Here is a 22,424-nt window from a genome sequence, read left to right on the forward strand (position 1 = left end):
TTAGCTTAAGGCAAGAAGATAGGAATGCTAATGGGATTTTTGTGGAGCACGGGAGGCGAGAAGTGCTAGGGAGATGTTTTATAAGCCTCACAAAAAAATATTTAGGCAGGTCCTATATTATGGATAGTGAAAAACAGCTTTCTCTGCTGGAAGATTTCTTTTGGTATGTTTTTTGCATGGTTATTTTTGGAAGTGACTGATGGAGCCCAGGTTATTTGTAAGATAAACCTTCCTAGACCTTTACATTTCAGCAAGCAGTCTCCCTTCCCCCCTACAAAGCAAGACTTTAGACCAAACAACAGGTTGTATTAATTTATTGATGGATTGATGGCAAACAGTGCCAGGGCTTCTCTGGGTCCCCAGGAGGTCCTCCTTCTCTTCTGTGCTTGCGCAGCACATTCATTGCTAATTCTCATCAGCAGCCTTTGCTTTCTTCTCTCCCATCCACTGCACCCTGCCCTGATGTTTCCTGTTAAGCCAAGCCATCACTAGCCTTAAGTAGCGATTCCTGGGGTTCCCAGTGGCTTGCTTTGCTGTTCTGGTGATCTTAATGAGTGGGTTCAAATCCCTCACACTGCAGTAAAGTGCTTGTTTCATGCAGTACAGAAATCATAGCTTAGATCACTGGCATTTTTAAAAAAACACCAGTAATTTTTGGAAATAAATACCTTAAAGATCCAACTTTTTCTGTGATTTATCAGACATCTTGCCCTACTTATTGATGTAGGTCCTGTAACCTGTGTTTTCTTGTTGATTTGGCCAATAAAATTACAGCTGTGGTAGCAGTCCAGCCTTCTGGTCAACAGGGGTGGTGATGCTGGCTATATGGATGCCTCCTGACACGATCAGTAAAATATTACTGTCCTCTGGATCTCAAAGCTACAGCAAGTAGTTGAAAACACTTCTTTCTCTTCTTAGGAATTGTAGTTTTGACATTTTCTGCCATTTCTTGTCTCGAGTGTTTCTCCCTGCCTTCCCAATGAGGCAGTTTACATGAGCTTGTACAGTATTCTGCACCAGGCTCTCCCTTTAGAGATTTTAGATAATGAATAATGGATCAATTTTGTGAAATAGCAGTGTGGCCGATTTCATTTAACTTTATTTTTTTCAGGAGTGTACTGCAGATGTATTTCATTGCCTGCATAGTGTTGGCAGATGTTAATATATTCAGCACTTTTCTGGGTCAGAAGTCTCATACACTGCACCCTAGTAATTGCCTATATTCTCTTCTGGCTGCTAAAATCAGTTTGTATTCCCTTGGTTCTTCATCATAAAAATGTGGACAGTGCATAGACAGTCCATGATAGAATGATCTCGACTCTGGTGTCCATCCCCTTGTAGCTCTCCCAAAACCATGGCTTGTTTGACCTTCAGGAGGTGGCAGGTCCTGTAGGCTTGTTTGAGCATCTGCCCTAGATGCTGTCTGTCTGTATAGTCCATTATCTGATACTGCGTCTTGTTTCTTCACTCTATTTTTAATGCATGAGCTTTCCTGTTATTTTTAATTGCTTTCTTCTCTCTGTTTTGAAATTATGTTACAAATTGAATCAGCCCATCATTAAAATTAAGCGTGTGCACACACCTGCACACCCACACAGTATTAGGATGGATATACTGTTGGCCATACACCGGTAGCACAGAAAAAGATTTAATAATTATCACAGCATTATCTCAGCAAAGATTTAATAATTATCTCAGCATTACCTAGGTATTTGAACAAACAGATTAAGAATGAAAAAGTGAAATCCGTGTCTTTTTTCTCTGCGCTCATGATCGGCCATTGGTTAATGCTGTCTTCATTCCTAGGAGCTTCAAAGCCAAAGCCATAGTGAATGTGCAGCTGTGAATTCCCAAAGGAGAAATGGTCCTGGTTAAAAAGCTTGGAGGATTGGTGCATGGGAATATTTAAAATGACTTTCCTATCTTCTTGAAGGTTACAGGAGCATAATTTTTGATGAATATTGCACATCCATCTGTATGTTTCTTTATAGCTGTATTTTCCATAGGATTACAAAAAGCTGACTCAGGCATGGGCTTTGTTGCATGCAGGCAGAGATGTGGGCAAGCAGTTCTAATTATTACCATTTTCCAAGATTTTAAGAATACTGCAGACAATCAGCTGCTTGCCCCAAATAAGCTTTGCGATTTAATAGGACTTGGGAGGCACTGACAAATAAATAGTATTTGACAGGTTAAAAGGCTTGTCTTCGGGAACTGGGTGCATGGATAGAGAGCAGAAGGCGGCCTGAGCTTAATGCGAGCTTTAAGCAAAACAAATGTGCATGCATATTGTTTTGTCAAGTTGACATCCCTTTTGCTACCCTGCTTTGTTCCCACTCCTAAAAGCGCACGGCACTCTATTTCAAAAGACTCCTCTTCTACGCTGTGTTCAAACTTGTCACAGTTTCCAAAATCAGCCAAGTTTTGCTGATAACTGAACTTAGTCAAAATTACCATTCGGTCTTTGTGGATATATAGAGTAACCTCTTCCAGGGTAGGGGCTGAAAACAGGACATTATTTCCCAAAAGCATGAGGAAGGTGACAGGTTTATAGCCTGACTCCTAAATGAAGTGCGTTCTAGAAGGCCAGTTTTTCACCAAGCCTGAGTTATGCCAGTTTGGACTAAGATGTGCTACATAGACTACAAATAATGTGGGGCAATCCTGCTAACATGCCAATATAAAAATGTTGGTAGTGGTATAATGTTTATACAACTCATCGTGGCAGTGTTAGAATTATTTTATGTATCAAATAAACCTTGCTAGTGGGATTAAAAAGGGTAACTGTAATGCCATAAATTTACACAACATATTACTAACACACGAAAGTATTCTTTACTCCTAATGCTGTCCACACCACAGTTACCATTGTACAACTTTTTGGTTTAACAAAATAATTTTACTCTTCACTGAATGGATATTTCCATACAAAGTCAGAATGTGCACCGTGCTTTGGTGACAAGACCAGTCAGTCTTTGTGGTAAGTCATGCCCAGTAGAACTGGTAGGATCCTAAAGCGCTAATCTGTGTGATTTCTGGAAGTATAAATAGTTTATGAGAGAGGTTTTTATAAGGCTTTCCAAAGAGAAGAATATAATTGGGCGTAATAGAATGACAGTTAAAACAAAGGAAGAAAATTGTAGATGGATGGAGGGAAATATTTTCCGTCTGCGAGAGCTGATACATCCTGTGAAGCAATCTGCAAAGGAAAGCAGTGGAGATCTCATCACTAGAGACACTTACAGGCACAAGGAGGTTGAAAAACAAATGATATAAGTTACTGCAAATGATGTTAGCACAGCACTGCAATGCAAGCTGCATAAATAGCGTCACGGTAAAATTACCATTTCTAGCTTTTGTCTTTGAACATAGTGTTGTGACTTTGCTTATTCCTGTTGTTTCTGAAACAAACTATACTCCTGTTTTCTATGAAGTGCGATGTTTTTTACTTACTTTTAATGCCACTTGAGTGGCAGTCTTTGCTGTCTCAGCTCCTACTTCTGTCATTGTCTTTCTCCAAAAACGCACACAACTAGCTTCTGCATCCCCAGTGTAGAAGTTCCTATTTTGACATCCTCTTTTCCCACCATCTCTGACAACTGTAATGCCAGCAGCCTGCACAGGTATTCCTCACCTGCTTTACCTTGTCGTTTGCACAGGTAGAAGGTGGTAGGTGTCTTCCCATAAGTACTGCTAGAAGATCATAATCCATATATATACTGGTGGGAAGAGGAAATATATATATATATATATATATATATATATATATATATATATATATATATAAAATGTATATATATATTGTTGTCTTGCCAGTGTGATATTTGCTCATACTTTGATTATAATCCTATTTTGGGACTGAGCAATTTATAACACCGGCCCAGCAAAAGCCCTTGTGGGAGGAATATCTGAACAAAGGATTGTAAAGGTAACGTTAAAGTCACTATTATGTTTTAAAAATATCTGTTCATAGAAGTGTTTTTCCATGAGGTGTAGCATTAATGCAGCCTGATTTTCTGGCCCTCGGTTACTGCCTTGGTCAGGTCTTGCTCCTTTACTCAGTTCCCTTGCCCTGTAGGAATTGTCATCATATTCTCAGCATTTGTGCTTCCCTGTCAAATTTAGTGCTGTTTTTCTTTGAGGAATACTGATTTAGCATTGTTAAACAAGACAACTGAATATCTTAATTATTAGAATGTCATAAAGAAAATTGTTTTCAGGTTTGTTTTTTTTTTTTTTTTTTACAAGTTGTTGTGTGGTCCCCTAACCCAATGCCAGCGTGTGGTAGTACGTAAGAGTGATGTGATGTTCCCGAACACACATGCAGAGACACACACCTTTACAAGACCAGGATGCCACTCTTCCCAAGCCATGAGATGTTCAAAGCAAAAAGTGTATTTTGAATATCTGGAAGTGCTTCCTGTTGGTGAGATCTGTGTCACATAGAAATTTCCTTTCAAATTTAAAGATGACTTTCCTTTAAGGCTTACAGTACCATCATTTAGAATAAGATTGTCTACAGAAGTTATAAATACAGAAAAATCCTGTCTCATGGAGGTAAGAGAGTTAACACCCTTAGTTTCTTTGAGCTTTTTCAATTTCCCAGCTTTTTTCAGTTTCTAGCTGTTCTGGTTAAGCCATACTTCACTTATGTATTATCCCTATATTATTTCCAGTAACAATAAACAAAAGCCCAAGACAACAGAGTGAAACTTGCACTGAATCCTAAAATCATGTAACGATTCAGTAATGATTCTGTTTTATGGCATTCAAGTTTAATCCCTTAACAAATACTTGATGCTGTATAAACAAAAAGACATATTTATCAGATTTGAAGTAGTTTGTGGTTAGGGTATTATATAAATTGGATTACTTCTTTATTTGATAATCCACTGAAGTGAATCTCACCATATGCTAATATCTCTTGAGACATATTTTCAGCGTTCAGCAGACACTGAATGTTTTGGATGTTCTTAGAAAGTTCTGAATTTTCCTGAGCAAAACGGTTTTGGAAGGAGAGCTTCACACTTCACCAGCTAGGAAACCAAGCATTTCGACTCGGGTACCTGAGCACAGTCTTAGGAAATTAACTTTGGACAAGCAAACTTGGAGGACATTCAGATCAGTTTGAAACAGCCAAGCTTGCTGAGGTATTGTAACTATCAATAGGAAATAGATTCGCAGTTATGCATAATTACAGAACCCTACTTCCCTTGCTTGTAGATTAAAGCTGAGCTGCTACTGTAATAAGTAACTGCATAATTCAGAAAACAGAGAATTAAATTTACATAAAGTATAATAAAATTGAATAAATTTTCACTTTAGAGAGACAACGCAGTTATTCATTGGATGTTATAACTGTTAAAATTAAGTTTGTAGGAAAACCAAGGGGTACTCTGCTAAATGTAGGGAAGGAAATTACCAGAGCAGCAATAATAACTCTTCCTTCTCATAATTCGTTCGTGTCACACACACCAACAAATGTTACTTATGGAAGCATTTGAAACCCTATGCTCTCTTAATAAAGACTGCTGGAGTGCACTGAGCATGGAATTTGATAAGAAAGGATTAAGATTAAGTACATTCATATTTGTCCTACTTGGAGCCTAGTTCACTAATCACTGTTTTACATACAGCTCTTAAGAATTTGGGGGTATTTCTAAGCATTACTTTGAAAAGCAGCATTGCCATTTAAAGAATCCAGATTCATTGTAAGTGATCGAAGCCATGGCTTCCTGTGAAAGGAACTTGAAAAAATGTTATTCTTTTGCACCAGTAGGGTAAATTAATGCTTTCTTTCATGGTTGGAGCTCCTGTAACAAGTCTGAATGGGTTAGCACGTGGGCAAAGCAAATTGTTGACATATTGTTGTTTCGTGAAGCATATACGTTCAAAATCTGTACATTATACATCTGCTGAATGAACTTAGCCAATTTTGTCTCTTTTTTCAACTGTTTATAGTCCATTACACTCTGATGTAGCTGTGGTGGCATCGTGGTAACCGTGAACGTTCCAGAATGTTAATTTTTCTCTAGACTTTTGCATTGTTTAAGAGCAAATCTTTTAAAACATCCTCTTTTCCAAGGAAGAAGACATTTCCTGAGATTATTTTTTTTTGCTGTTGTCAATGACAGTTACTAAGGATGAAGTTTCACCAAGCTAAAAACATTTGTGCCAAATCTTCCATCAACAGCCAAAGTAAAATTCCCACTATTCATTCCTGTGCAGCAAATTGCATTTGTTTTATCTGTTCAAGTCTGTTCAACTCAGAACAAACTTATAATTCAATTTATTGTAAAACTTTTCAGAGTTTTAGATTGTTAGTGACCTTTATAAGCTTGAGTTATAACAACAGCAACAATAAAGAATATTATTATTTTTCATGTGATTCAGTTATCAGATAAAGCCAGTTTTTTGGGTTTTTTTTTGAAGAGTTTGTGCTTGTATATATGTTCTGATTATGTCTGTTACTGGTTACATTGATTGGAGTATTACATAAATATTCAGTTACTTCTTGTTCAGAATTATTTCATTTCTAAGTTCAGAGAAAAAGATTTGTCTGCTGTCTTTAAAAGAAGTTGTCCCAGCAGGAAGAGACAGGGCAGTCTAGAACTTCATAACTAAGCTCCAACTTCTCTTCTGTTTTTTTTTGTTTGTTTGTTTGTTTGTTTGTTTGTTTTTTTTTTGTTGTTGTTTTTGTTTTTGTTGTTGTTGTTTTGTTTTGTTTTGTTTTCCTCCTCTTTCCATTACTGTAGATTGACCTGAAAATTGCATTTTTCAGATTTATTAGTGCAGAGAAAATATGTTCAGGCATTTTTACCAGGAACAAAGATCTGGAATTGAGGAGATGAGTTTGAGAGATCAGAGGTGTTTTTAGAGTGCTCCTGATGACTTTGCCTTTTATACTTTTTTATTGGTTGGTAACTCACAGAACCACACAAGGGATCTCAAGTTCAGTTTGTCTCTTCTGCTTGATCCAGTGCAGAGCTTCAAACTGATTTTAGAGGAGATAGCTTTAAACTATTTTACTTTGTATGACATATTTAAAGTACTGATGAGAGAGAGAGAGATGGAATGATTGTGTGGCTGTGAGTCTGGGTGCTCATCTATGAACATGGACTGAGACTTGAGTCTCTGCTCTAAAGTTTGAGCTTAGAAGAGAGTACATTGCTGTAGGAATGGTTATGAAGTTATACTGAGATTCAGGGCATGCCTCTACACTTTTGAGCTTCTGAACCACAGACATCAGGAGATATGTATTTACTTTCTATCTATGAAAGCCTCCATCTGCAAACTGTGGAGATAACCAAGAATGCTGTAGCTCAGTGTTTACCAGCTGTCACAGGTATGATACTGTGCCAGAAATTATGCTTTTAGATAATGGTAAGCTTATGCCATGTAAAGATGAAATTTAGGTTAAGTTTCAGATAAATGAAGTATAAGAGCCTATGGTATTTTGTGCTGTGCTAGCAGGATTCATAAAAATCTCTTGCTTTTACTGAAAAATATTCTTCATTATAAGATTCAGGAGTGAACAGGATATTGCAGATCTAGGAATGCCTGAAGCAATACATGGGACACTTGTGCTTTTAATTTTTGATAAATAAACTGATCTTCTCAGTGACATTCTCTCCACCATAATTGTCATCTTGAAAATTTAGTACGTTGTCATCTTCTGTGTTGGAACATGATTCTCTGCTAGTCTGTGATGTGTGCTACCACAAAGAGTGTAAGCGACAACACGTGCAGACAGTCCTATGTCTCCTATACACTGAGCAAGCTGAAGGATGTACTTTTTTGTGGAGTCTTAGAACTCACATTAATTGCTTAGGAGAGGCACAGTGAGGAACATATGAGCAACACCTCAGGATTGGATTCTGGTCTGCTTAGGAATCACTCTAAAAAAGTTTAAGTTCGTTCCTCCCTTAGCTAAAGAATGGCTTATCCCGTAACTAGCCATTGAAGAACGAGAATGATGCAGCACAGGATTATGACATGTTTGGTTGGTGACATTGTTGGTAGGGGGATGGTTGGACTAGATGATCTTTGAGGTCATTTCGAACCTTAATAATTCTGTGATATTTGTTGGGTTCTGTAGTTATCACCTGGCCATGCCTCAGCAACAGGAAAGGTCCTCTAACCAGGTGTGAAGATTGGCATGAAGGGAGTGCTTGTAGCCTTTACCCCATCTGTAAACAACATTCTTGTGTCAATAGCTTTCACAGCCGTCTTGAGGGACACACAAGTGGTTCAGTGGCCATAAACCTCCCCATATACCGAATGCCTGGACTGGACTGTTGAGGAAATATCTTCAGACTTTCCTTCTGTTCCCTTTTATGTGCCCCCAGTTGGTATCATTCAAAGGATATTAAATTGAATATAGCAAACATCTAAAGATTACATATGGTCATTTTGCTAGCACAGTCCCAAGCACTTACACACTGGACAATGCACATATATATAATCTTTATAGGATTACATTACTGTTGGTTTGTTAGAGTGTAAAGAGCCCTTAGTCTTGGACGGAGGCTCCCCTGTACAGCAGGGGCAATGCAGAACGCTATAAATGGCTCACAATGTGGTCCTTAACACAAAAAATGAATCATTCAGTTACAGAGTGGAGATGCCAGCTGGTTAAAAATAGGCAGGAAAGAGCAAAGAGGGTGCACTAACAGTGTAAGACGGTTTGTTTCCTGTAGTAACTGAATGAAGAGATCTGGCATAGCAGTCACCTTTACATTATACATCGACTTGCTAGAAATTGTGTATCCAGGGCTGGTTATTCTTTCACCAGAGAAAATTGGGGGGGGGGGGGGTGGGAGGGGGACGGGAGGGAGGCAGTGAATAAAAAAGGATGTAATGAATGCAGTTTCAGGACTGTATCCACAGAGCTACGCTATTTCCGGTGTCATAAGCACAGACACTCACGGTGTGCTCCTGAGGAAAGGGGCAAAGCTGGCACGTTCAGAGGCCCCTCCAGCACGCAGCTCTCTGCTGGCCTGCTCCAGTCAGGGCTTTCGGCGTGAGATTTATGCCTCCGAATCCAGCCTGTTTCTCCCTCTGCTTTGTGTGTGTGGCTTCTTAAATATATCACATCTTTACCTAATTTGGAGTTACTGTCGCCCGCTGGGAACATGCTTTGCATCCTTTTACTCCTGTGCTTTTTCAGGGTGGTGGCTCTCTGGGTTGGGTTTTGTCTGCAGGGAGTCTGTGCTGGAGAGGGGGAAGCTGGAAACACAAAGCACTCGGACAAATCCCTCTAAGCACTGATATCAGGAGATATCATCAGGAGAACATTTTTGCATGTTTTAAGATCCTCCCTGCCAAGAAAGGTCCCCTCTGGCAGGTGGGGGCGTAAAGTAGAATTTGATTTATCAATTCTTATGACCATACGTACAACTTTGCTAATGCAGACAAAAAGATTTCTCCCCTTTTTGACAGCATGATGGGGTCTGACATTTCAGGGCTACCAGGGCTCTTTTGTCTCTTTAGTTTACTCTTAGTCTTTGGGACGATGTCTACTTCTGCATCTATCTGCTCTTCGTATTAGTCTTCTATCTCAAATAAGGATGCTGTCTGTATTCTTTCTCTAGGTGGTTATATTTGTTTTCCTTTGTTTCTGGGAGTTCTTTACACCAATTTTTGGTTATCCTGGGCTGCAATTTTGCTTTTAAATGGGCATTAAAAGACGATTCTTTTCTGGCCTGGGAACTTCCAGCAATGTGAAGCTTCCCAGTCCATCAGTGAGGCAGTGGCTCGTTGTTATACCCCCATGATAACTGGACATATTTTGCCTTAATAGGGGTTCAAAAGTTTGTGAAACAGCCATTGGGGCTCCTTTGTTTTCTGTCAAAGTCTGTAGACAGTTTAAGAAACGTAACATAATTACATCCCCACAGTACCTAACAGTACATGCACTGCATAAATACCTGACAAGACTTCAGTGCTAATATACATGGACTAAAATGCTAGCTTACACAGCAGTCTCCGTTTCCTGCCGTATCTGTCAGTTGGTATGTAAAAATATGAGACTTTTTGCTCAGGGTCCCTTGCAAGTAATTTGAATGTACACTGACCTTCCCTCACCGGTGCCATTAACCAGAAAGATTTGCAGGCTTGTCCTTCTTTCTGAATTCAGGATAACCGCATGCGCTCCCACTGTAGTGCAGTATTGGGAAAATCCTGTTCCAGCAAAATATTGTACCTGATTTATTCATTTGCTCTTGACAAAGATTCAATGAAAAAGGCCTAGCTGTGGAAATTCTTCTCTCCTTTTTGCCATCTCTCCAGTCTGATGGAAATAATGCATATGTAAGGAGTCTGTCTAGGAGAGAGCTGTTTTATTCCTTGAAGTTGATATATTTTTCACAGGTAGAGCACACATGCAAATAGGGCCCCGAAGTCATCACCATCCATCGGTTCCTAAGAAACTGTGTTATGTTTCCTGCCCACTTCTTAACAGAAAAATGCATGTCTCACAATATCTGCTGTCACATACAGCACCTGCGAATAAGGAGTAATACATGTGACATCCAAGCCACGTTATTGATGATCCCTATATTTTTTTGGAATTGATATAAGTTAGCAAGGTTTTCTGGAGAGCCTTAGCCTGAGTTCTACCTCAACTATGTCTCTTCTAAGAAGGAAAAAATTTAATCCTCTTAGAAGCTCTTGTTCACTTTTTTTTCTTTAATGAGGGTATGTATATTCTGCATATGCAATAATATTAGCTTTTCCACTTACCTCAAATGGAGAAATAAAGGCTTATACATCTCCCTTTTTCTTAACTTGTGTAGCTGGGTCTATGTTAATATTTCTTCATGCTCCTGTTTATTATATAGCTGACAGCTTTATTTTCTTCAAGTTTGTACCAGCATGCAGTATAGTCAAGCCTGTTACCTTCCTCCTTGTAACAATGCAGTTCTAAAGCAATGAGAGTTAATTTTACGGTAGAAAAAGCAATGATATCTGGCTGTAGAGAGATATTTTACCAATATATCTTCTTCTTTACTTGCCGCACTTTTGGCAATGTGCATAGCCATGCAACAATCTTTTGCCCTTAAAAAACATTAGATATATTCAGCTTTTTTTGTTTCTACATCCACCTAACAGAAGATGAGTTCATTGTAGAAATCATTTTTTAATGCCAAGCAGCTCTTCCAGTCACTTCCTTCTGAGACCTGGCTTTAAAATAAATTTTGCTTACCAAACCCTTATCTCACTTGAATAGAAATGGATTGGTGTCTTTGATGTGAGTTTCTAAAGGAGTTTGAGACTTTACAAGACATAAATAGTGCAATCAGCAAAGAAGGCTTATCATGTCCAGAGCATTAGCTGAAAAGAAAACCCGACTCTCCAGAAAATGTGGTTCCACTGGATCTCAGGATGCTGTACTGGGTCTGTAGTCTTTGATGCACTAGGTACTCTAGTCTTTGATTCCTTTAGTCATTGATCTCTTTCAAGCATGTATTCATGCACATGCTAGAAACTGGTTGGTCTTTCATAACCTGATGGAAAAAGATGTAAGTAGAAGGATTTGATAATGCTTTAAAGTGTCTGAACACTTGATTAAAGGACAACCAAGACAGAAGCTTAATTTCTTGTGATTCCTTTCCTTTGATTGAAGTAGTAAAATACACACTCTTATTTCTTCTCTTCAACCCCCATTTTTTTATCGATCTTACAGCTTGCCATTTTTAAAGCTACAATGTAGTTGATTTTTTTTCCCTACTAGTCATCCTATTCTTAGGAGGGATGTAGAAGAGCCTCACTTCTCCCTGATGCTGCCTTTAATTGATGACTCTCTTCTTGTCCCATCAGCAGCTGCCTTCAGGTTGATCAGTAGGTGCTCCACAAAGCTTCCTATTTAGACACAGGCTGTTACAGTGCCATTCTTTGGTATAAATGTGCTTGGCCTATTTGGCAACATCTCTCTGATGTTTTCTCCAATCATTTGTTACGACAGAGAAGGAAGCATCCTCTGGCAGAGGAAAAGGAGCATCTTTACAGCCAGAATATTCACAAGGTTCTGGAGGTGTTTCTCTCCTGAACAGGGACGTTCTCTCTGCTACTGGAGTCTTTGACACATGAAGTTTCTTAACACCAGGAAAAGGAAAGTTTCTGTGGTTATCTGAGAACCAAAAAGGCCTTTGTATATTCAGCCTGTCATCCACTGAGCATTATCTCTGATCTGAGTTTTACTCCATTCTTCTCAGCTCTGTTATTCAGAGCCTTTGTCATTGAGTCAGAATTCAGAAATTTCCATCCTCATCCAGCTTACAGCAGCTCTTGTACTCTGCATTGCTAGTTCACACAGTAATTAGATTTTAAAATTATACTGTTTTTAACGCTATATTTATCAGTAACTGAAACTGTTGCTTGTTTCTGTTTAGATGAAAGTCCTTACACAAAGTCTGCAAACCAGGCAAAGCCACCTGATGGAGCATTGTCTGTGAGGAGACAGAGTATTCCAGGTAAGACTTGCTTTGCTTTTTATAACATGTGACTCGTTTGTGAACAGCAATGTAATACTAATCAAAATTAAACTAGTTATAAAAAGCAAATGACTTCTAGTTACCACTAAATAATTTGTAAGGAAGGTCACACATAAGGAGTTTCCATGGTTAGGCTTCCTGGGGCTTTTAGTATCAGGAACATCTCTGCATTTGCCTTTTGCAGCAGATTTCAGGCATTGATCACAAAAACCTTCTCATCAGAGGCTCACGTCTTCAGGCCCTGTGAAATCCATTCTTTTATATCTAGTTTTGACGGTGTAGGGAGATTGGCTCATATTTCCAACACTGAGAAGTGTGTCAGAGTTCTCACCTTCACATGGTTTTCTGCCATGCATACACCATCCTTGAGTAGTCTGTCATCCTGTCACACAAAGCTGGACCCACCAGATCAATGGGCCTTCAAACCTGTGTGTCATATAATTACTTCAAATGAGTCTGCAAATGATGCCTGTGAAAAGCAAGTATTATACACAGCAATCTAAAGAGGTGTTCACCTCATGTATAATTTTAGGGATCTACTAATGAAAACAAATGAGCACTGACAAAGATTGTGCACAGGTGGAATAACTGATGCTGCCATTCTCAGCTCAACAGCAGTAACCTCTGACTGGAAGGGAAGATGTAATGCAACAGAAATCAGAAACTGTAAGGTCGTGTCACCCACCTTCTAACGAATAATGTTAATGTTCTGTGTGCTCCATGGCCTTGTTATTAAGCAAAGTCACACATCCTTCTGAGAGCTTATGGATACAAGGGATGGAGCTCAGACTTACACCATTGCCAGGCTCAGATTTCATCATAATAACTGACATGTTTCTGAAGGTCCAAAGTACACATCTTGTGGATGTTTTATGTTCAAGTGCGTGTGCATGTGAGAGAGAGGGAGCAGGAAAAGGAGAGTTGGGTGATTTACTTTTGTCTGCTTAAAATATCCTAGCGATTTAAAGTGATTTTTATTCTCATGGTACAATCATAACTGTTGCAAAATTACTCAACTACGGTGTCTATTAGGCATTTTATAAGGAACTCTGATTACACAAGCACCAAACATTTTTTCTGTCAAGTCAGTAAAAATCTAGATTCATTGTTCTTCAGAGTGAATTAAGATGTCTATATGGGGAGCTCTACACGTAATGCTTTAGCTCATGCGTCTCTAATATTTAACTTACTGTCTTTTTTTTTTTTTTTTTTAATCTTTCAATTTTTTTTCACCTTGAACTTACTAGCTGATACTTATGAAGTGGTTACTGTATTTGAGAGATACTTATGCTATGGTCTGAATACAGACTAAAGTTCATGATTTCATATAACATTATGAGAACACCTAATGATTTTCAGTCATATTCTTTAAGGAGAAGGTTTGATGAAAGTTGTACTGGTGTAATTTTTCTTTAGATCATTTGATAAAAATAGAAATGTCAAATGCTGAGTAGTCATTGTGACTATTTATTTATTTATTTATTTATATGTTTTTAAAGCTGCATACTCTGGAAGTTTTGTGGTGTATTACAAATAAATCTTCTCTGTGTGCTGTGCACGAGTCAGAGTTACTTCAGAGAGACAATACTGACAAGTGTCTGGTGAGATATACTCTTAAATTTCAGGTGTTCTGAAAAAAAAAAAAATCTAGGCTTATGTATGTTCTTCAGCTTTCGATACTGTGAAGACATCTGTCTTCATGCCTTGTTGCATCTCTGGATCTTAGGACCCCTAAAGTATAAATGAGATTTAGCTGGGGCAATAGTAAAAACAGTAAAAGAAATAACTTAAACTTTTTCATGCCCTGACAAATTGCCATTCTAGCACAGTGGATATTGTGGGTTTAGATACATGAATACATTTATCAGACTAAGCAGTCTGATAAAGTCAACGTTTGAGAGTTTACTGGGGTTTCTGAAAGTAACTCCTAAACTTTTATATCACTTTGGACACTTAGAAATTTTGGCCTTATGTATTATAGATAAGCTAGCACCTTGTAAATGGCATCTTTGTGCACAGATGTGCAGATGCATTGTGGATTGCCTTACTAGAAATGCAGACACATCCCACCCAAGCATTTTGGCAGCAGCAGGAAGTCCTAGTATTAGCAACACTAACTAGTTTGAGACAGTAGCACAGCCATTTTTGGTTTTGCTTGGGGGCAGGATCTGGATGTTGACAGTATGTAGATCAGCTCTGAATAGTTTCTGAAATGGAAGATGCGATACATTGAACCTGGTAACATTCTTCAGGACTTGGGTGGAAAGAAGTCAGCTGGTGTTACCGTCAGTGATCAGCATACACTCTACACCACATGGAAAGCATTCATTGCTATTCCCCTCAGATGGTATGCCTGATAGAACATTACCTTCCCAAAAAGCTTTTTTTTTTTTTTTTTTGCTTTTTTTTTTTTTTTTTTTCAAGCTTGAAGCATGGCATTGCCTTTGACAGTGTAGCTGTCCAAGCCACTTGATGCTCTGTCACTCCTGAGGCAGATGTCCTGTTCCCAAGGAAAGCTCTGGTCTGGCCATTACAGCCAAGAGAACTTTTATTGGTTTGTTTTTTTGTTTGTTTTTAGAAAGGAAGATGATCCTATTCTGAGCTTTGTGCAGGTTCAAACAGTCCATTAATAAATGCTAATAAATACATATTTCCAGGATGCATGATCAACATCTTCCAGAGTAGCATAAGATCGAGTCGTCTCCCTGTGCCTGGTGAAGGTTCCTCCTTGTGACCTTTATATTCACTTAAGAGGATTCCAGCACTGCTTCCTTTGGCCAGGTGCCAGCAAAGGAGCTTTTATTGCTGTGGGATCTGAAACTACCATACCGACTGTAAGCCCCAAGATGTTGTTTTTATCCTTCCATGTGTAACTGTACTGTAAGTGCAGTATCGATGAGCAAAGACCAACTGCACAAAGAAGAAATGTAATTCTATAGAGGTTACATGGTACTCAGGCTTGGTTTATTTTACAGGGGAAAAAAAATGTTGAAATAATCATTTTATAATTAAAGTCAAATGAGCACATACTGTGAAATCAGTGCACTGAGTTTAATTCCTTTCATCCCCAGAAGCAGGGAATAGATTAAGCATCTCTCTGGAGCAGAACTGGCTTGCTTAAGATGCAGAATACATTATTCATGTGATGAGGGTACATGTCATATTTATCATGTCTTCACATGGCACAAAATCAACAAGCAACAGATCCTTTCAAGGGGATTTACAGAACTGGTGAAATTATAGTTAATTCAAATTATATGCATTAATATAATTGCAGTTGGAAACCTGGACTAAATTTTGCAGATGTGTAGGTGTTGTAGTTTTATATATATATATCTCATATACATATTTGATTGTTCGAAACATTATTTAGCCTTACAGTCAGAATTTCCTAATTATAGAAGCGAGGCTTGAGGTAACATCAACATGACAAGCAGCCTACGAAGTAAGAAACATATTTTCTTCTCTGAATCTTCAAATTTAGACCCTCACCAGCATATAATGAAATGTTATTGGTACTGTGTCCATGTAGTAGGCTACAGAAGCTGTAGGGCTATATACTGTGCCTCATCCAGAAAGCGATCCCTGTCAGGCTAGTACGTAGGCACATAAATGAAAACAGCATGTTTCAAAATTCACAGGTAAGGCCCTTTCCTCGAAATCACAGTTGCAGTTAGAAATGTCTGCCATTTAAAAATAAAGTACCTAATACTCACGTTAGCCCATCCCTAGGTTTAGGTGGCCATGGGTTCCTGGACTATCCCTCCTGCTTGGCATGCTGAGGGTCCAAAGCGGTGCTTGGCACGGAGGAAGGTTTGGGTCAATAGCACTTGAATCAAAGATGTGTTTCCCGTGGTCTCTTATTCCTGGGGGAGCTTTACAAAGGACATCAAATATTCCAACGGTAGTGATAAAATGTCGAGAGCTAATGACACTGTGAAAGAGGCATTTTGAAATCCAGACTGTAACAAATGCCTAAAGATAAGCCTGTTCTCACTGCCAAACGTGGACAGGCCTGAATAGCTGTTCCCACGCTTTCCAGCCTAAAGTCCAATACCTTCTTATCTGTTTAAACAACATGGAGAAATCTGTCGACGCTAATGCTGTGTAAGTTGTTCACTTCATTTGTTTATATATTTGTCTCTTTCCAATTCACTCACTGGAAACTGGAGAGGGGTAGAGGAGAAAGAAATGACACATGCATAAAAATAATTTCTTCTTCAAGAAAAAGGCAATACATCTGAAGCTGATTAAATTTTTTCATAAAATCTTAAACAAGATTTTAATTTTGTTTTTAGTTCGGTTTTGTAAGTGCTTTTTATTGAGTCTAAGAAATTTCTATTAAAGAAAAAAAACGTAGTCAAAACCCTTACAAATTTTAATGAGCTGAAATGTTTCAGCTTCTCTTTGTTTTATTTCTGTTGGCTGAAATCATGAGAAGTTTCAGTTAAATTCTGCAAATAGCTTTGGTTGGGTCGAAACAGTATTTTTAAGGGAAAAGCTTATTTGTACCCAATCTATTTGACGTTAAATTAAAAATAAAACATCAGCTTCTCGCATCTACTGATTCATACATCTGTGCTATGGGAGACTTCTAGAAATGTAAAGTATTATGGCTTAAAGTGTTCAGGGGCTCAAAACAACTGTAATGCAAATCGCGTGCTGGTACAGCTATTTGAGCTATCTGTGAATCTGGAGATTTAGTCTAGCTGGGAGGTTTGCAGTGCTGGAGCTGCCTCCCTCTTAAGTAAATTCCTGTTCAAAGACCCAGCGCCAAATAAGTAGGAGGCGTAGTGGGAATATTCATCAAACAGAAGAACTTGCCTTTTTTTCTGGGGAAGAAGAACAGCACTGCTGCCTGCCTTCTGCACTGCTGAGCACACACAGCCAAAGATCCTTCAACCCTTGGACCCTTGGTCCTTCAACCCATTATATTGTCTGTGACCCACTGTTGTTTCATGTCCTGAGACCCCCCAGGAGTGCTGCACCTTCCCAAAGCTCACCCCAGGCACCTTCTGCCCCACGGCGACATCTCATCTGCTGAACAGATATTACGGTGATGCTACAGAGTTACGGAGAAGAGCAGGAAAGTCCAAACTAGGTGTTAGAAATTATTCCCTTGTCATTTTCTACACCATGGGAGCCTATGTTTCTCTCTAACCAGTAATTATTATTAATATCAATTATACAATTATATTATTAGATATTACTTATAATTATTAAAATGTCATTTGCATGTTTTGTACGCAGTTGCACAGATGTATTAAGAGGTCAGTTGTTCAAATAGGTCACTCTGCTCTGAAGGAAAATTGTCGAGACTTTCAAGTCTGAAATGAAACCAGCCAGATTTTTCAGTTCCTTTGTACCTGCATGAATACTGCACCTTCTTTCCAGTCTACCTGCTTCTTTGAAGCACGCCATAATGCAGCTTTCCTATTTCAGCACTGTGTTTGATCTCAAAAACAGAGCTGGCCACCTAACTGAAGGAAAAACACAGGACGAATGTACACGGGATGAATGTGCATCTGCTCGGTGGTTCTAGCTCTGGTATTAGCAGTTTTTTGAGGAGTTTGGTAACAGAAGTTTAGCACAAAAACAAGATGTTAGCCCAACATAATTTTAGAGTTGGCCAAGTTTTGTACTACTGAGCTGGAAGGGCTCACATGCAAGCCAAAAAATTGCAAGGTGCCTTGCAAGGATAATATTTACAGAGCTGACAGCAAAAAATAATTACTGTATGATGTAGCGTCCTCTGTAATGACTTAGGACACAAAATACTGCTAGGAGAAGTCAAGTCATAGTAAATTCTTGTAGTAACAATAATTAATGTCCTGTGGATTTTCTGTCTCTGCAATGCTTAAATATACAATGCATATGGCAGTTGAAAGGAGTGAAGCAGTTTTCTGCTGGCCATTGGCTCTGAACACATACAGGTGTCATCTATCTGTTTACAAAAACACCAAAGTATTCCTTTTCCCCTCCCTGATCCACAGCTTGCTGTGCAGCAAATGTTCCTGTTGTGTCTCATACTACACCAAAAGATAAAAAATATCTTGCTATAAGAAAGCAGGCAAAGGTTGTGAAGAGATAAGAAAATAATTGAGTGTTAAACTATATGCAATGCTTGAGCTGCTAACATAAAATTCCAGTAGCTGAATTTAACTTTTGTGTGTAATATGCTATAACTTAAGTGAGAGAAAGGTCTATATAGCTTAACGTAATACTGGGATACGTATCATGTATTATTTTTCTTTTACAAGATAATCCTAGAAATAAGGGAGAAATATAGAAAGTAATACAAGGAGATAGCAGGAAATGAAAAAAAAAAAATCCACATGGATTAAAAAAAAATTATGGACTTGTGATGTGATCTGAGGATAAAAGTTTCATTAAATGACATTGCTCAGGACAGAAGATGACACAGGTTATTCTGGCCGTAGCCCGACTGTTAAGATCTGAGCCAGTTACACAGTGACTGACAAATGTGATGGGCAAATGATCCAAGTGGATGTTTCCCTATGTGCAAACACATCTCCACAATGAGTTTGGGTTTCCTCCATGATTAGCAAGACAGCACATATTTAAAACCAGCTGTTCTCGTACTCGCATGAGTTAACCTGGTCCCATTCCTTCTGCACAAGCCCTTCAGACTCCAGTGTTAGTGAACCATAGGTGATAGAAATGATCCTGTCTGCTTTTTGAGGGAGTTCTACTAATTTTTGACTTTTTGAGTTCTCCTAAGGGGTCAGAAGGTGCCACAGGACAGCCACCTTCTGCAGCGACATGCACACAAACCCCACATCACTAAATGCAGAGCCAGGAAGTTGAAACATACATCTACAAAACATTTTTTTTTTCTCAATTTACATTTGTCTCATTTTATTTGCTTTTTAAAATCAACACCGAATGCGCAGATTTGCCATTGAAGAGATTTCTAGCATTTGAAATCCATTAACAATAACCTCTGCAGTCACACATACCATAGTAAATATCTTGGGTGATTTCTTAGAGAAGCAAGTTTTCTGACCTGTGAAATGCAGATTACAGACTAGTAAGCTTTTCTACACTTGAGGCATTTATTATATCTGCAAAGTCATTTGCTGATTTTCATGTTTGATGAGCGGCTGTAGTTGCTTTATCATTTACAGTCTTGCTTCTTCACTGGGTATTTGTTTAACCCGCTGGAGGTTTGTCAAATGGTCTGTGCAGCATCCCTCAAGGCTGGAAATTCTTGAATTTGCTTTCACTTTTAATATCAAAAGAAAAGAGTTTTCTTCCTTATCCCTCCTCCCTTCCACCCAAATAACTTTATTGGGATGGTTTCATATATGTCATTCATGTAATCATGTTTCATACACAGATGAACTCAAAGAAAATTTCTCTCACAGAAAATGAAAAAAGCCCACCAAATTCTTACCTAAACTAGATTGCTGGTGATTTATTTACGCATTTTATTTACGGAGCAGCAACAAAACATTACCATGCTAATGCTTTTCAATACTGAAAAGGATTAGAAGACAGATCTAACTTCATTTCTTTCATGATAAATGAGAAAGAAAATACATTCAAGGCAATAATGAGGAACATGCACTTTTTGAAGTATCCAGCTGATATGAGACGGTTGTGATGAGGTCTGAAAAGTTAAATATCTTCAAAATATTTTCAGTTTTATATAAAGGTTAATTATGGGCTCAGCCGATAGCCGTATTCATTGTTGACAATACTGAACACCTTCATTTATGTACAATTGGGTTTAGTCGTATATAATTTTACCAAATGTGGGGGTTTCAAAATATAATACTCTAATATATTCCTGCAGCATCTTTTCCCAGCGAAATCAGTTTAGCTATTTGTAGTATGATAAAGATAAAACCCAATACAGTATCTCTAAGAACATTAAAAAAACCTCTTGCAGCCATTTAGCCTTTGTACTCACACACTTTAGGGCAGAGATAGCAATTTTGAGAGAGGGGTTCTGTATTCAGCGAATGTGCTTGCAGCCTCTACACCATCCTTTTCTCCATTGTACTCCATTGACCATCTGTTAGTTTGAAGTCCAAGTCCTTGCCTTGCTGTCAGTATGTCGGTAGAGCCTGGGACCTGAAAATTGGTTGGGGAGCATACATGTGTCTCTTGAGGTTGGGGGTCCCATCTCCTGGATGTTTTCCAGTATGACTTCAGCATGCTTTCTGAACCCACAAAGGGAACACATCCTCGTGATGGTTGGCTTCATTCATTTTAATCAAAATGTTAGTGATTTCTGTTGAAAAATTATTCTTCTTTAGAGACTTCAGTTGGGAGAAGGAGCAGGCTGTAGAGGCCAGGTGAGGAGGGAGAAACCAGGAAACATCAAGCAGATAGGAATAAAGATGATCAAGACTAGGCTGAAAGAGATATGGAGGCAGTCTCTGAAAGGGAAGGTCAGCAGGCTGGGTGAGTTTGGAGAGGGAAAGGAAAGCCATATGCTTCCTAAATGTCATGGTGAAAGACAAGCACAGTGAGGTCTGTAACCACGTGCTTGGGTAACTATCAGTCAATTCTTAGCTGAACACAAGACTCATCAATCCCAATAACCTCTGCTGCCCACCAAGAAGCTGTGAAACAGCTTTACTTTGACTGTCTCTCATGGAGAGGAACAGCTGATTACAACATTATCCTTGTTGTTTTAGGTAACTGAGTAGCTAAAGCTTGATATTGACCTCTTGAAGACTGCTACATTTGCACGTGATAGCAAGGCTGGGATTTTGGAGAGGGGAAATGTGTGTGTGTGTGGAGCTATCTTCAGAAAAATAGTATTATATGAGGAGAATATTCATAAGGATGCTCAGGTTCCTCAATCTATTCAGAAGTTAGGAAATGCTGTGTTAGAAATTTTTCATGCTTTATCATTTTTCTCTTGGGTGGAAATCTATTTAGATATTCTCACCTGAATTATTATCAGTCTGATATTGGTGCAAAAATGTGGGTTCAACAGAAAAACTGATTTCTGCATCATTCAGACGAGAGGATCCTCCTGGATCCAGTATCACCAGAGAGGAAGAGTAAGCAGCAAACCTGTGCATGCAGACTGAGTCACCAGGTTCAAAAGGAATTGAATAAATGAATTGCCAAGAGATTCACAAATAAATACTACAACGACTGAGGAGCAATGTGCTGTCTAATATCACAGTACTGGATGATGGGAAGTGTGGCAGGACTGGACTGTACAAAGTAGCCAAGCTCTCGGCGTCTCCTTTTCCTTCTTTCCATGATGGAACAGGACTAGATGACACGTTAGTCTTCCCCAGCAGAGAGAAGTTGAGAATATTTTTTATCATTTAAGTTGTTAGATTATTTTATTCATACAGTTATAGATAATTAATTTGCCTTTTTTAATGATGTTCCTCATGTATTTTCTAATACATCTTTACTGGAGTTAATGGATGCTTTCCATCATATTTTTTTCTGAATCTCCCATTCAGTTTCTGCAGCGATTATAAATTCAGGGCATGAAGATAGCAAGGGAATAATATATCACCTCCCAAGATAACAGCTCTGTCACACCAAAATATGCTGTCCCAGATCCGGATAATAGCTTGCCTCTTCTTTTTGACTGTATCAGTAGCTCAAAGCTCTCCCTGCAAACCTTGATTTTAACATCAGAATCTAATATTTTCTTTCTTTTTTTTTTTTCTTTTTGTCACAAAATTCTATGTCCATTTGGCTGATGTGAAGTAGTTGAATGTGTTTCATGTTGGTAAAGAAATTGCTGTTGATTTGCTTGTTTAATAGCATTTTCATGCTTTCTCTTAGAATTGAAAGAGACAAATACATTTTGATGCTTGTGCATCTTTCTGATCACATCCCTGGTGTGTGGGGCTGACTGAGGGATTCATTTGTGCCTCATAGTGTAGAATAAAGGAATCAGACCTTCTGTTTTGTGTAAAAGCC

At 38.6% G+C, this 22,424-nt stretch overlaps 1 protein-coding gene across 1 annotated transcript in view; it reads left to right on the plus strand.

Moving 5' to 3' along the window:
- The window catches only part of GRIP1 (glutamate receptor interacting protein 1), a gene marked incomplete at both ends in the record, with an annotated part of 216,222 nt that overhangs the window by 103,113 nt on the left and 90,685 nt on the right, over positions 1 to 22,424 (plus strand). The window contains one exon of the mRNA XM_084282261.1: positions 12,393 to 12,473. Within this exon, the coding sequence (XP_084138387.1) occupies positions 12,393 to 12,473 (81 nt within the window). The remainder of the gene's footprint in view (positions 1 to 12,392; positions 12,474 to 22,424) is intronic.

The sequence above is a fragment of the Netta rufina genome (assembly GCF_964035555.1).
Source record: "Netta rufina genome assembly, chromosome: 1".
Classification (NCBI taxonomy): Eukaryota; Metazoa; Chordata; class Aves; order Anseriformes; family Anatidae; genus Netta; species Netta rufina.